This window comes from Balaenoptera acutorostrata, chromosome 2, assembly GCF_949987535.1.
Source record: "Balaenoptera acutorostrata chromosome 2, mBalAcu1.1, whole genome shotgun sequence".
In the NCBI taxonomy this organism is placed as follows: domain Eukaryota; kingdom Metazoa; phylum Chordata; class Mammalia; order Artiodactyla; family Balaenopteridae; genus Balaenoptera; species Balaenoptera acutorostrata.
In genome coordinates, this window is record NC_080065.1 from 181,464,946 (window position 1) to 181,479,045 (window position 14,100).

General features: G+C 55.7%; 1 protein-coding gene across 3 annotated transcripts in view; it reads left to right on the forward strand.

The window, feature by feature from the left end:
• Positions 1-14,100, forward strand: part of MLLT1 (MLLT1 super elongation complex subunit) — a 132,531-nt gene that overhangs the window by 71,059 nt on the left and 47,372 nt on the right. For all 3 annotated transcript variants that reach the window (XM_007169104.2, XM_057540591.1, XM_057540592.1), the window contains exon 2: positions 6,653-6,833. In XM_007169104.2, coding sequence (XP_007169166.2) covers positions 6,653-6,833 — 181 coding nt within the window. The remainder of the gene's footprint in view (positions 1-6,652; positions 6,834-14,100) is intronic.

The following is a 14,100-nucleotide window of genomic DNA, read 5'->3' on the forward strand; positions in this document are numbered from 1 at the left end:
AAGCAGGCTGGGAAGGGAGCCTTGGGGGGCGGGAGGTTGCCTAGGGAGCTAGAAGTGGTATCAGCGTCTGGGGAGTCCTGTTCCCCAAAGGACCAGGGAGTCCTCCCTTCACAAAAGCATTGGGCCTGGCTGCAAGGTGGGCGGCCGACCCGCTGAGCCACATGGTTGAACTGACGCTGACTCTTCATCTCCTAAGTTTGGATTTGGGAACAGCTGCCTGTGACCATACTCTGCTGTTGCAGAAGGGAGGTTTGTTTCTCACGGGGAAGGCCCATTTCACGGATGTGCAAACGCAGGCCCAGGACAGCCCTGCAAGGAGTCGAGGCCTGGTGGGATGCTTAGGGAGCGCTCGCTCTTCCCCCAGACCTTGCACAGAGAACCTCAGGACTGTGCAGAGTGCTAATGAGAGGGTGATGGGGTCCTCCCCCACCTGGCTCTGAAGCTGTCACCCAGCAGGTCGATGCCAGGTTTTAAAGTTGTGAAGCATGTTGTAAAGTGCTTGAGAGCGGGGACCAGAGTCCTGCTCCCCTTTGTGTCCCTTGTAGTTTGTAATGCGAAGATTTGCACTTAGCTTCGCCAACTGTTGGTTAAATAAAAGTGACTAGGAATCACTGCCTTTGTCACCAGGCCCACCTGGCCTGGTGACAGATGCCTTTATTGGGCTTGTTCGTGTTCAAAATCTCCCAAGGCTGCTCCCTGGAGAACTCTGGGGATGGCCGACACATCATCTACATGTCTGTGTGCGTTTCCTACATATTTAATGCATATCCTGTCCCAGGCCTCCCTGGTGGGCTGGTAGGGGTGAGGCTTCCCAGCAGCCCGACAGCCCTAAAGATTGTGGGTGTATCTGCACATCCGCACGGTCTGCACACTTACCTTAGAGAGTTTCCAGAGGCACATTCATTGAGCCCCTTCTTGTCCCTTTGTCATTAACCTGGTGCCCTGGGTCAGAGAAATGAGGCCGGATGGAGCCCTAAGGGAGTGCAGGGGCAGCTACCAGCCCCCGCGGGCCCGCCGTTAGAGGACCAGGGCCTCCTGCGGCTGTTGTGAGAGGTCCCAGCCTCCGGGCAGGCAGTCCCCACTTGAGAGGATTGTCTCAGAGGGACGGCCGTCCTCTCCTTGTCCTGTGCTCTGATTCAGTGGCTGCTCCCGGGAGCCCCCCGCTGGGTCTAGAGGGAGAAAGTTCTGTGAAGAACGCTTTCTTTGGGCTTGTGTGGCCGCCGCTCTGTGGGCCCAGCCCCTGTCCCCCTTTGTGGGTGTGTGGACCACGTTGCCAGTGACCTTCCTGGGTGTCATCAGACTTGGCAAAATCGTCCCAGGCTGATGAGGGAAAAGACCCCGGGTGCTTCCTCCTCCTGGGAGGGGAGGGGATTGCGCGTCTGAGGGAGTTAGCTGCAGTAGTCAGACTCCAGGCGTAATTAGGCCACTTGGTAAAGTGGGAATTCCCGGGGCGGGGGGACTGGGGTGGGGGGCATCTGGTAAAGAGAATTCCCACCAGAAGATCTGGGGAAATCTTACAGATACACTTGCTGAAGACCTGTCTGCTGGGGCCGGGCTGAGGGCAGGGTTCGAGGGATGCGGGAAGGATCTGGGGAAGCGAGGGCTGTGAGGCCGGCGGGGCTGTTGACACCAGGCTGGCTCTCTCTCTGCTGGGTGGGGCCTCCCCTTCCACACCTGGAGGGATCTGTGCTGGCTGATCCGTCTGCCTGGCTTGCAGGACTTAGGATTCTGGCCCTTGGGTTCCAACTGCCCGCTGCCAGTTGGCCTGGAGCGAGGGCAGTGCCCAGCGGAGGCCCTCAGCCCAAGCTTAACTGTCCCCAGATGGCCCTGGGAGCCCTCGTGCCACTCCATCTCATCTCAGGTCTTAGGGATGATTTCCCAGAGGTAGAATAGTTAACCCCTTCTGGGGCAGGCCTGGAAAGTGCCCCTTTGTTCTGGGCTTTTGTGGGGGCAGTGGGTGGCGAAGTGGCCCCCAAGATGCTGGGACGTGGCAGTGACCAAGGCCGGACCCTCCCTCTGGAGGCTCTGCGAGGGGCCTCCCAACAGCCGCGGGGCAGGTGAGGGGCGTCACTCCAGGCAGTGTGGGCTTTTTTTTTTTAATTTATTAGTTTTCCTTTTTTCTTTCTTTTTTCTTTTTAATTTATTAGTTTTCCTTTTTTCTTTTTTTTTTATTGGCTGCATCGGGTCTTTGTTGTTGCACACGGGCTTTCTCTAGTTGCGGTGAGCAGGGGGGCTACTCTTCGTTGCGGTGCGTGGGCTTCTCATTGCGGTGGCTTCTCTCGTTGCGGAGCACGGGCTGTAGGTGCGTGGGCTTCAATAGTTGTGGCACATGGGCTCGGTAGTTGTGGCTCTTGGGCTCTAGAGCCGAGGCTCAGTAGTTGTGGCGCACGGGCTCAGTTGCTCTGCGGCATGTGGGATCCTCCTGGACCAGGGCTTGAACCCGTGTCCCCTGCATTGGCAGGCGGATTCTTAACCACTGTGCCACCAGGGAAGTCCAGCTCGGGCTTATTAATCCAGCCAGCAGTGAGCCTCTCCAGCAGGCACCCTTCCTGGAGAAGCAGCTGACTGATCTGCTTCAGTTCTCCAGTTCTGCTGGCCGGGGAAGGAGTCCAGGTGGAGTAAGGAAGGAGGGGGCAGAGCCCGCAGAGGTGGAATTGTCGGAGGTGGAATTACCGTGACTCGCCGAGTCGGAGTAGTTGGCTGGGGCTCAGCTTTGCTTGCCTCCGCTTCAGCGTAGCTTGAGTGTCCTACGGAATCAATGATTTCTTTTCTAATATAGTGTCCCCAGATCTGTGATATTCCACCATCTTTACTTCTTAGAAGATTCCAGCATTCAGGGGAGACTTCTCCTGGGTGCACCGGCATATGCAGTCATTGGCACCTGGGGTCTGGGGGTGTCGGGGCTGAGCTGGCGCCGGCCCCTGAGGCAGAGATGCCGCCTGGGCGGAGCTTTGGGCACGGCCTGCCGGCTGCAAAGATTACCCATCGCGCTTCAGAACCTTCCTGTTTACTTTGGCCTCTGGAGCGTCTTTTTGGCGCTTCCATTTTCCCCTTCGGATGGAACTGTGGTCTTCCCTTCTTTCACAATCACTGCTCTGCCGGGCTTGCTCATGTGCCCTGGGTAGGAACCCCACGTGATGAGAAATGCCGGGAAGGCAGCTGGGGTTGGAGCAGGGTTGTTAATCTCCGGATTGGTGAACAGCAGAATCTGAGGGGGCATCTCATCACCTAGGAGTTAACTCGAAAGTATTGATAACAGAAGCCATTCACCAGTGTCCTGTTGTCATTGTGGATTATGTGGATCTGGTTTCCCATAATCCAGGGATTGTTTCCCGACTCCTCAGTGTGAAAACAGGTCAGAGAGAAAGGCAGAGTTTGTTACACACCCGTAAGTGTATGGGGCGATTATGGCCTATTTGGGATCATGTAAATATTGTTGGGGTTTGTTTATCTTGAACGTTGTCCATAAGCAGCGTTCTGCGGATAGAAGCTTGTGGTTGATTCGAGCATGACTTGTTTATCCAGACGTCCAGGCCTTTTCTCCAGCTGTCAGGGGGGTATTTCCCCACAAATGTCCCCATCCTCCCACCCCTGCTCCACCCAGCCGGCCTCCATGGGCATCATCACAGCCACCCAGCTGCCCGGGTCGCCTGTCTCTCCTTCTGCATCTGCCCTTGGGTCCTCCCAGTTCTCCTGTTTCAGGCTCCTTTTCCAGCCACTCCCTCTGGTTGCCTCCCAGCAGGCTTGTTGTTGTTGGTCTGTCTGTCCTTTTTTGCCTTCAGCCCAGACCGTACACAGTTGGCTGGGGGTGCTTTATCACTTAGATGCTGTTTCCTCCAATCCGTCATCTGCGTACGTCATCTGCGTACGGTTGGCTGTCATTTCTCTAGTGTGGAATCTCAATGCTCCATCCTGATCCCCACCCCTCCCCCCAGTGGACCGGTCCCGGGGGTCTCTGCTCTTTTCCCAAGCAGCCCCACGGGGACTGTCGTCCTGTGCCAGCAGGGTGGCGGTCTCCTGCCCTGTTCTTACACCACCGGGACTGTCATCCTGGGCCGGCAGGGGAGGGGCTCCTGCCCTGTTTCTACAGTTGTCCCCCGCCAGTCCCTGCGTCAGGACCACCCCATCCTTATCTGTCACCGTGGCCCTTCCCTCTTGGAACCGCCACTTAGAGCTCACTGATCTAGGAAGCCTCTCTGGTTGAATCCAGTGTTGAAGCCTCGTGCAGCGTGATGCCAGGATAGAGGTTAAAAGGACGGATGGGATGTGGCCCTGGGGGAGACAGCAGTGAACAGTCAGGAGCAGGGTCGGGATGAAGCGGCACAGCGGAGTTGGTTGTACACAAACTGCTGTGGAGACCAGGGTCTGGTTGGTTTCCCGTGTGGATCTATCAGAAGGGGCTCTGGAGAGAGTAGCACTTGAGCCAGGGCTTAAGGGACAAGTGGAATTTCAATCAGAGAGAAGTGAGTTAGGGCCCCCCCCGCTGCAGGCTGGAAGGAGCAGAGGTGGATGGGAGTGGACGTTCCCGCTATGTTTGGGGATGGCTGGTGTCTGACTGAGCTGGGATGCAGGGTGTGTGCGTTTTCCTGTGCTTCCTCGGTTCTCAGCCTCTAAGGCCTGCCCAGAACCTAGCAGCAGCTTCTTTGTGCGCGAGCACGTGTGTGTGCGTGCACGGGGGACTGCAGCGCGGGAAACTTGCACGGCTCTGCAACATACTCTCTGATCTCGGGTGAAACCATGGTAAACGAGGAGTACCCCAGGCTTGAGGAAGCACGGGTGGGAGATGGGAGGTATGCTGAGCCCTGCGGACTCGATTCTGACCGAGAGCGGCGGGCCCTGCTTTCCCGGCAGTGACCCAGCAGCGAGGGGTGGAAGAGTGGGGAGTACGCTGGTGGTGGGTCTGAACGGGGTTTTGGAACCCAGAGAAGAGGCAGGTCCTGGAGGGACTGTGGCCCCAGGGGTGCCTGGGGTCCGGTGGTGAGAAAGAGAGTGCAGAGGGAGGTTTCTGGTCTGGGCCTGGGCTGGTGAGCCCGACGGGAGTTTCCTTTCGGATGCGTGGGATCCAGGCCACTGGCCCGCTTGTCCCTGGTTATCTCAATACTTAGGAGCAAGTGTCTACTTGGCCTCTGCTTTCTTTGTAACGTTCTTGATTTTGATACTAGGTGTCAGGCTGTATCTCTGTGAAGTCCAGAGAGGGTTTTAACAGGCCAGAGCGGATGTGTACAGGGGGTCCCTGTCGGCAGTTTCAGCTGGCCTTGCTGGTGCAAGTTCTGTGAAGGGTCGGGGCTGCCTGCTTAGTGTGTGTGTGTGGCGGGGGGGCCGGCACGAGCTGCTTCCTGTGTCAGGCGAGTGGCCAACATGTGTGTGAGGAGGGCAGCCTGGCTGCCGAGGCCGCGGGTCCACCTGCACCTGTGTCCCCAGCTGGCTTCACACTTGCCCCGCATTCTCACCATGAACCACTGTTCTGCTTTGAAAACAAAGCCAGCGTTTGTGCAGGTGACTCGGGTGACCCCAGGGGTCTCTGTTTTCCAGGAGGCACTCTGTGGGATGATGGAGAATGAAAATGCTTTAATCAAGGACAGCAGGATGGCACACTGGCCAAGGGAGTGGCCTTTGGGTGACACACACACACCTGGGCCTGAATCTCCCTACAACTCAGCCACCTCGTGTGTGCCACTCAACAGCTCACTCTTGGAGCCTTGGTTGCCTCATTCGTAGAACGAGTTACAGTCTGCCCTCCGGATCCGTGGGTTCTGCATCCGCACATTCAGACAGTTGTGGATCGAAAATATTGGGGAAAACGATTCCCGAAAGTGCCAGTAAGCAACCCTTGAATTTGCTGTGCCCCAGCCACTATTTACATAGTACTTACATGTAGTTACAACTCTTTACCTAGCATTTACGTTGTACGAGATACTATAGGTAACCTAGAGATGATTTAAAGTATGCAGGAGGATATCTGTAGGTTACATGTAAGTGCTAAGCCTTTTTACCTAAGGAACTTGAGCGTCCGTGGATTTTTGGTATCCTCGGGTCCTGGAAGCAATCCCACGTGGGTACTGAGGGGCGACTGCAGTGGCTCCACGGGTCATGCTGTTGTTTTCCAGGAGATCTTGGTGAGGGTTGCTACTCCGGGCAGGGAGCCACTTGCAGTGAGCCAGCGCAAGAGGAGAGCAGGCAAACTGCTAGCAAGATGATGTCTGATCGTGGAGACTGCTGAGAAGACAGTGTCATAAAGAGCCATGGGGTGGTGGTGGGTGCTTTCAGGTTGGGTGGTCAGGGAGGGCTTCTCTGAGGAGGCGACAGTCAAGCCGAGACCTCGGTGACAGGATGGAGCCAGCCGTGGGGAGGCCTGGGGGAGAGCATCCAAGGCGGAGGGAACCACAGGTGCCAAGGCCCTGGGGCAGGGTGGGGAGAAGACGCCGGGGCCCCAGTGGGCTTCCTGGGGAGAGAAGGCATGTACAGCCGTTCCAGGCCCGGTCCACGTGAGCACGTGCAAGCTCTTACTGCTCCTGTAACCGGCGCTGCCCCTGCCCGGAGTCCTTTCGTTTACGAGCTCTGTAGGCCACGGGGGGCAGGGGGGAGGGGACGGCCTGCAGTACCCTGCCCTGGGCTCTGCGTTGACCCTGTGCCTGCCTCTCTCTCCCTCCAGTGCACTGTCCAGGTCAAGTTAGAGCTGGGACATCGTGCCCAACTGCGCAAGAAGCCCACCACGGAGGGGTTCACGCATGACTGGATGGTGTTTGTCCGCGGCCCCGAGCAGTGTGAGATCCAGCACTTCGTGGAGAAGGTGGTCTTCCGGCTGCACGACAGCTTCCCCAAGCCCAAGCGTGGTGAGTGTCCCCACCCTGGCCGCCTGCCCTCTCCATGGGGAGCAGGTGGCCCGTGCCCCGCAGCCCGAGGCGAGAGCTCCTCCTCCACACAGGGCCTCCACCGTCCCTTCTGCTTCTCCCTCGGCCGCGGACTTGGCTGTAGGGAAAACCCAGCGGAGGTGGTGACAGCATCTTGTGTCATCACTTAGACTCAGGCTCTGAGAAGCTTCCAGAGAATGTAGCCCTGTGGTTGAGGGTGGGAAGAGCGACTTACACCCCCTGGTGAGTAAGCAGGAAGCTGCTTACTGGGCCCACGTCGGAGGAGAGATGCCCTTTAGAGAGCCCGTGGTATGTGGGGCAAAAGCAGAAAAGGCTTGCGTTTCGCCGCCGCCTCCTCCCTGGCTTCACCCCTCAGAGCGCCCGGCCAGCTGCGAAGTACAGGGTGACGTGCGGCCCGGCTGTCTGACGGCGCGGAGAGCCGGGAACTCACCCCGGGCGCCGGATCAGAGACCACTTCCTGGGGAGTTTGGAGCGAAGTTGGAGGCAGTCTTGGGAGCTCTGTGGGGGCCGGGCCCTGTCTCCTGTTTTTACCATTCGGTCCCCATGTGAAGCCCGGCCCATCACAGGGGTCTTGTAAATAGTTCTCGAATGGATGCGTTGATAAAGGAACAAAGGACTCTGTGCTCGGAAAGGGCTTCAGGGCTGGGAGAGCCGTTGCTGGGCTGCTGCCCCCTCTACCCGCAGTAGGTGGGCCAGGGGGCCGGGGGTCGCGCTGTGACAGCATGGAGCCTCGGGTGGAAGCAGGAGCCCGTCCCGGGACCCGCTGGGGGCCTGGGCCGGCAAGTGTCTTACTGTCCAGTGGGGAAGTGACGTGTGTTACAGGAGTAGAAACTCCTGGTTCAGAAGGGAAAGCAGCTCAAGATTCTTTTTCTTCTGGATTCTTCCATCAGCTTTCCGCTGTTCCTTTTCCTTCGTTTCTCCTTTCCTGAGTCTTCAGCTTCTCTCCCTTTTTCCTTTTTCCGTCTCTGAGCCTCTTGGAGAGAGCCCATCTGGTTCCTGACAACAGCAGGTATCTGTAAAGCACCTGCTAATAATAATAATAATACATGCCACTTATCAGGCACGTCCTGCTCACAAGCTCTTTTCGTTCCCCCCCCGCGACCCTCTTTTACAGATGGGGAAGCAAGCTCAGGGGGCCAGGTAAGCTGCCTGTGCTTTAAAGCAGGGGTCTATGCGCTGTGGGCTGGATATGCCTGTTTTTATTGGCGCTTGGTCACGCCTGTTCATTCTGGGGGAGCCCGTGGTCGCTGTGCCCGGACGCAGAGCAGAAGCTGGGCTGCCCGCTCCTGGCCCAGGTGCCTGCTTTCCCAGACAGCTGCCACTGCAGTTCCTTCACCACCGCCCTCTCCCGTCTCTCCCTTTCTCTCCAGGAGGGGCCCCACATGGTGACTCCCATCTACCTTTCAGCTGCTTGTTTCATCTTCCTCCCCTCCGGTCCTTAACCAAGCAGCCACTAGAAGTAACACTGAGAGCAGCCTACGTTTGTCCTGCCCTCGCTCTGTGCTGTGTGACGCGGGGAGCCCCCCAGGATCCCCTCGCATATCTAGATGCGGAAACTGAGGTCCCGAGAGGCCCAGTCACCTGTTTGTGGTCATGAGGAAGCGGCACATTCTCCGAGCTCCCGCCGTCTGAAAAATGGGTTTTGCGTGAAGCGCACTCTTTTGAAGTGTCATTTTGCAGGCAGAGTTTCAGTAGCTGAATCGTGCATGTTTGCAAAGTCTGTGCGGCCTGTACACAGAGGGCAGCTGCGTCCCGTGTATCGAATGGTGAATGCTCACTCGCCATTTGCTTAGTGGTCAGTGACAAACGGATCAGGTGAAGCAGCCAGTGAATTTCTTCTAGGGCTCCAGCCTCTGAAATTATACTTTATGTGCTTGAAAAGTATCTTTTACACCAAAATACACACCCGTAACAGACCCAGCAGAGATGTGCCGGGTGGGATGTTCCCACCTCCCAACTCGTCAGCGGTGGTATCACCCCAGGGGCAGCATTTCGAGGCCTTTCTGGGTCGTGTCCTTCCTTAACACCTTAAAGCAGTAGAAGCAAATTTGCTTCTTATCTCTAGATTTTTCACATTAAAATTTGTTTATTACCTTACTAGCGTGAAGGGTTAGACTTTCTCCTAAGTGTCTCCCCCTTTCATCCCCGACAAGTGAGGGGTTTGTGTCTGGCCATATAGTTTGCTGCTGTATCCTAAGTAATACTTAGGTGCTTACTAAGTATTCGTTGAGAGAACGAATGGATCCTTCAATGCTGTCAACTTTGGCCAAGGTCTCCTGACCTTCCATTTAGGAAGAGAAGGGCAGGAGCACCCCGTCTTCCTTGAACCTTATACCCCTCCTTGTAGGAGCTACACTTGACTTTGTTAAGGTTGCTCCGCTCCAGGATTAGAGAGTAAGTCTAGAAGTTGGTAGCTGGCAAAGGGCCCTGACCGTAGTGACTCTCTCCATTGTCGGGATGGTCGGGATCCTCTCTGAACTCTGGGCCACTCCAAGGAGAACGCTCAAGGTCACGTCAAGGTCAGATGGGCTCTTTTTCTCATCCTTGGTTAAAATTTGGCCCCGTTTACTTCGCTTCATATTTGGCCCTTTGCTTCTCTTCCCATCCTTGCATTGTGTCTTTTTCATCAAAGGTGCTTTGCCTTTTTTCCATCCTCCCCATCATTTCATTTATTCAGTGGAGTTTTTTCCCCTTCGAGATACTTCATTCTGGTCTCTTCCTCCTCTAATCAGAACTGGCTCCTCTTTAGTCATCACGCTGGGACTTTCCTTTACTTTTCTCCTGGGGGGATTTACCTAATACCCTTATGTTTTGGTTTATTTTCCTGTTTTACTGGAGTAATTTCTCAAGAAGTTTCCCAGGAGATTAATTACTGAAGCAATTTCCAAAGAAAGGTGTGTGGGGAATAAACTCCTTGACTCCTGCTAGTGTATTTGAAGTGCCCTTGTTCTGTTCCCACACTTGAATGGTAGTCTAGTTGGGTGTAACGTTCTAGTTGGAGAATTACTATCACTTAGAGCTTTGAAAGTGTCGCTTCGTTGTCTTCTGAGAAGTCTGATGCTATTGGGTTCTTGTTCTGTTGCAGATGACCTGTTTCTTAGTTTCTTGTTTTGTCTTTAGAAGGACTTAAGATGGTTTTTATGACATTGTTTCTGGGGTCTTTTTTGGTTGTGTGTTTGTTCATCATGTTGGACATTTGGTGTCCTTCATTTTATTTTATTTTTTATTATTATTTTTTAAAATATTTATTTATTTGGCTGTGCTGGGTCTTAGTTGTGGCATGCTGGATCTTCGTTGCTGTGTGAGGGATCTTTGTTGCCACACGTGGGCTCTTTTACCTGCGGCATGCGGGATCTAGTTCCCTGACCAGGGATTGAACTTGGCTCCCTGCATTGGGAGCGTGGAGTCTTAACCACTGGGCCACCATGGAAGTCCCGGTGTCCTTCATTTTTGCTTCTATTTCTTTGACAATTTCTTTCCACCTATTTTTCTTTTTTCGCATTCTAGGATGCTTATTACATAACTTCTCTATGTTTAAGTCTTTTCATCTGTAAAATGGGAACAACTGCATCTGCCTCACAATGTTGTTGGGAGGATTAAATGAGTTAAATGTATAAAGTGCTGAGAATACTGCCTGGCATACAGTAGGTGCTTTATGAATATTAGCTGCTGTTGACATTTGTTTAATCTGCTGAGTTGTTTTTGCACCTTTCACCCTTTAAAAAAAAAAGTCTTTTTGCTCTACATTCTGGGAGATTCCATCGACTTTATTTTCCGGTCTTTCTGTTGAATTAAAAAATTATAAGTACTATATTTGTACTAAGGTCTAAGAGCCCTTTCTTACTCTCTAATTTTCCTTTTTAAAAGTGTTTTGTTTTCATTTGTTCAGCAAGTCTTGCATCTGAGGGCATTGACTGTAGGTTTTTGTTTTTGTTTTCCTTTTCCCAAGTTCTCTTGTGGTCCCCAAAGTATTCCTGTTTCTTTGGCCTCTTTTCCTCCAAGTGGGAACTCTTACCGAGTGCTCTGTTTAGGGCAGGATGGGTTCGCTTTACCAGCGGCTTCTGGTTCGGGACGTGGGTCCCCCGTGACTCGAGGGGTGGGGTGGGGGACGGTCGCAGGAGGGATCCCCAGGGCTGTTGTTCCAGTCACAGCCGCTCTGTTTGGCTTTTTTTTTTTTTTAATAACTGCTTTACTGAGGTATGAGTCACACATGATAAAATTCACCCTTAATGTGTACGACCCACGTGTCTAGTGTGTTCATACAGTGGCTCAACCATCACCTCTCTCATTCCAGAACGTTTTCATCACCCCAGGAAAAACCCCTAGCCACCCGCTCCCCACCGCCGCCCTCCACTGCGCCTGCGGACGCCCCAGCCCAGGCCTCCCGGGGCTCGGGCCCCCCCTGCAGCGCCCGTGCCATGTCCCCGACTGCAGCTTCCTCTTCCTGTTTCCTTGCCCGGCGTGCTCTCACCCACTCTCTGCCTTCCAGAAAGTTCTTGACTGCTCACATCGCCTCCCTCCCCGTTACTCTCCCGGCATTATTTGGTTTCCTACTGGCCTCACTTCGCTTGCCACGGGCCCTCAGGTGGGACGGCAGGCAGGCCGGTGGCGTCTGCTCGGTCTCCCACGTCTGGAAGCCTGTACTCTGGCCCCTGTGCCCCGTCTCTGAACGGATAAGGTGGTTTTCAGGCTGGGAGTGCCTGTCCTCCGAGAGGCCTTTGGAGAGAGATTGAGAAATGCACGGCAGGGTCCCTTCCCTGAAGGGGTTTGTCGTCTGGTAGAGAGATGAAGATCAGAGGTGACACGTGTATGTGCAAAGATAACCGCCCTCAGTGGAAGTAAGTGACCTGGGGGTCAGAGGCCGAGGGAAGCCAGGGCTGTCCCTGCGGGAGGGGCCCTGACTCGGGCCTTCATGGCTGAGGGGATTCAGACTGGGGGTGGGCGGGGGGAGATGGACATTGGGGTGGAGGGTGCAGGCAGGTCCCCGGTCCCTCCCTCCTCTGCTGGGGGATCGTGCAGCGAGAACAGGCCATCCTTCCTCTCTGCTTCCTCTTTCCTTCCTGGATGCAGGTTAATTCAGCAAGCAAGCAGGTTCCCGGCCCTGTGCGAGGCCGGGGCACATGAGGCAGACTGCAGGACGCTCACAGTGTGGGGGCTTGGGCACTAGGCGGGCAGGGTTCATGCAGCTGGAGAAACCCCCCCCCCCGAGTCTGCTCAAACAGGATCGAGAGACTCGGGGAGAGGCGGGCCGTGACTGGCCTCCGTGCCCAGATTTCTTCCTGTCCCTGGACAGACCTCTCACTTCAGTAGATGACCTGACAGAGGTGTGACAGGTGGTCCGCTCAGCGGTATTCGACAGATACGTAGTGAATGTTTCCAAAAGGTCTGGCCGTGGTGCTGGCCCTGGGGATGTCACACTGAGTGAACAGGAGCTCGTGTAGGATTGAGGAAGGTGGAGACAGTAAGCACAAGGAGTCCTGAGACCAAGTGATACAGGACCCTCGGGGCCGGAGGAGGGAACCACAGCCTGGAGCTTGATGGGGGCCGGGGGTTGCTGCTTAGTGAAAGGGTCCCGGAGGAAGTGGTCTGTGATCTGAGAGGGGCAGCGTGGCAGGGCTGGTGAGAGATGAGCCTGGAGGGGATGGAGCACCGTGCAGGCCCCCTGGAGCGGCTGGACGTTGGTCCTGAGGGCAGTGGGGAGCCATCAGGGGACACAGATCTGTGATTCAGAGGGGTCCTTCCAGCGGCCCCTGCAGAAGATGCCTGGAAGCAAGCCTGAGGCAGGCTGGCTGGTGAGGGGCTGGAGCGGAGGTTCAGGGCGCCAGGCAGCGGGGTGCAGCCCAGAGATGTTTGGAGGTGGCCTTCACAGCACTTGGTGACAGGCGAGCTGTAGGAGCAGGAGGAGCTGAGGCGTCCTCGGGGCCTCGGGGGAGCGGTGGACGGCTGGGGTCCTAACCTGCAGGACGCCGGGAGCTGCGGATTTCAGAGGGAATGAGGAGGTGGCTTGGGGCGGGCTGCCTCTGGCGTGCCCAGCCAGCACCGCCAGGAGGCCATCCGAGGAGCAGGAGAATAGGAGCTGGCTAGGATAGGGATTTGGGGCCGAGGTCAACCCCACAGTGTCCCCAGGCTACCTGGGCCACCGCCCGTTGACCCAGCCTGCAGGCAGGGCACTCCTTACTTCCAGGAGGGCTGACCGTCAGACTGAAGGTGACTGAGCTTACTCCTGGGGACCAGAGGTGTCCCCTTGGCCTCTGGCGTCAGCCGGGCACCTGACACCGTCAGATGCGGATAGTGGTGGAGTGAATGCACGAATGCGCGAGTGCAGCGTTTGGTAGCAGTAATGACTCCCTGCGGGCCCCGAGGTCAGGTGACAGTGCTCAGGGCGCTCAGCCGAGGCAGCTGGGCTACTGCTGCCCCCCGGGAGGCTGTGCTGCGGGGCTGGTGGGTCCCACGGCCGGGTCGGCACGGCCCCCTCGCCCCTGGCAGGGAAGTCCGTCCACCTGAGCAAGCCTCGAGCCCCGGGCTGTGGGGACTGGAGCCTGAAGCGCAGGCTGAGCCCTCCTGGGGGGTGTGGGGGGAGCGGGGGCTGGGCTTGGAGGGCAGGTGGCTGGCGCAGGGGCAGGGGGAGCCCTGGGGGCCGGCTTACCCGTCAGTCCGCGCAGCTCCCTGGAGCCCCGCCCCTGTGGTTTGCAGAGCGGGGTCCTGTGCAAGGCTGTCCAGCCAGCCCTGGCCTTGCGGGTCCCCAGTTACTCTAAACCCACCCCCTCACCAGTTTTGTTTGCGCAGATAGATGAGACACGTGAGATGTTTGAGGTATATAATATTTTAAGTGATTTTTTTTTTAAGAAAAATCTTACAAGGTTTTAATTTTTAAAAAGTCATGTTTCATTATGTTCCAGTGCACTGTTTTGCGGCAATTTCTGGCCCCCTTAAGAATTACACTACAGACATACGTGTGTAAAGGTTTTAACCGTTGGCAGGATTTTTTCCTATCTCCTGGTCGTGGTTGCCTCGGGAGAGGGAGGGGCGGAGGACAAGGGGGATTTGATCTGTACTGTTCTGATTTTTTTTTTCTTACATGCGGGAGAACAATATTGTCACGTTACTTGCATAATGACAGCATACCTGTCAAAACATTGACAGTTCATCCTGGAGGGTGAGACTGCGGGAGATTGTTTTACCTCTATTTTACTGTTCTTCTTAGTTTCTTTCTCCCCCTCCCTCCCTT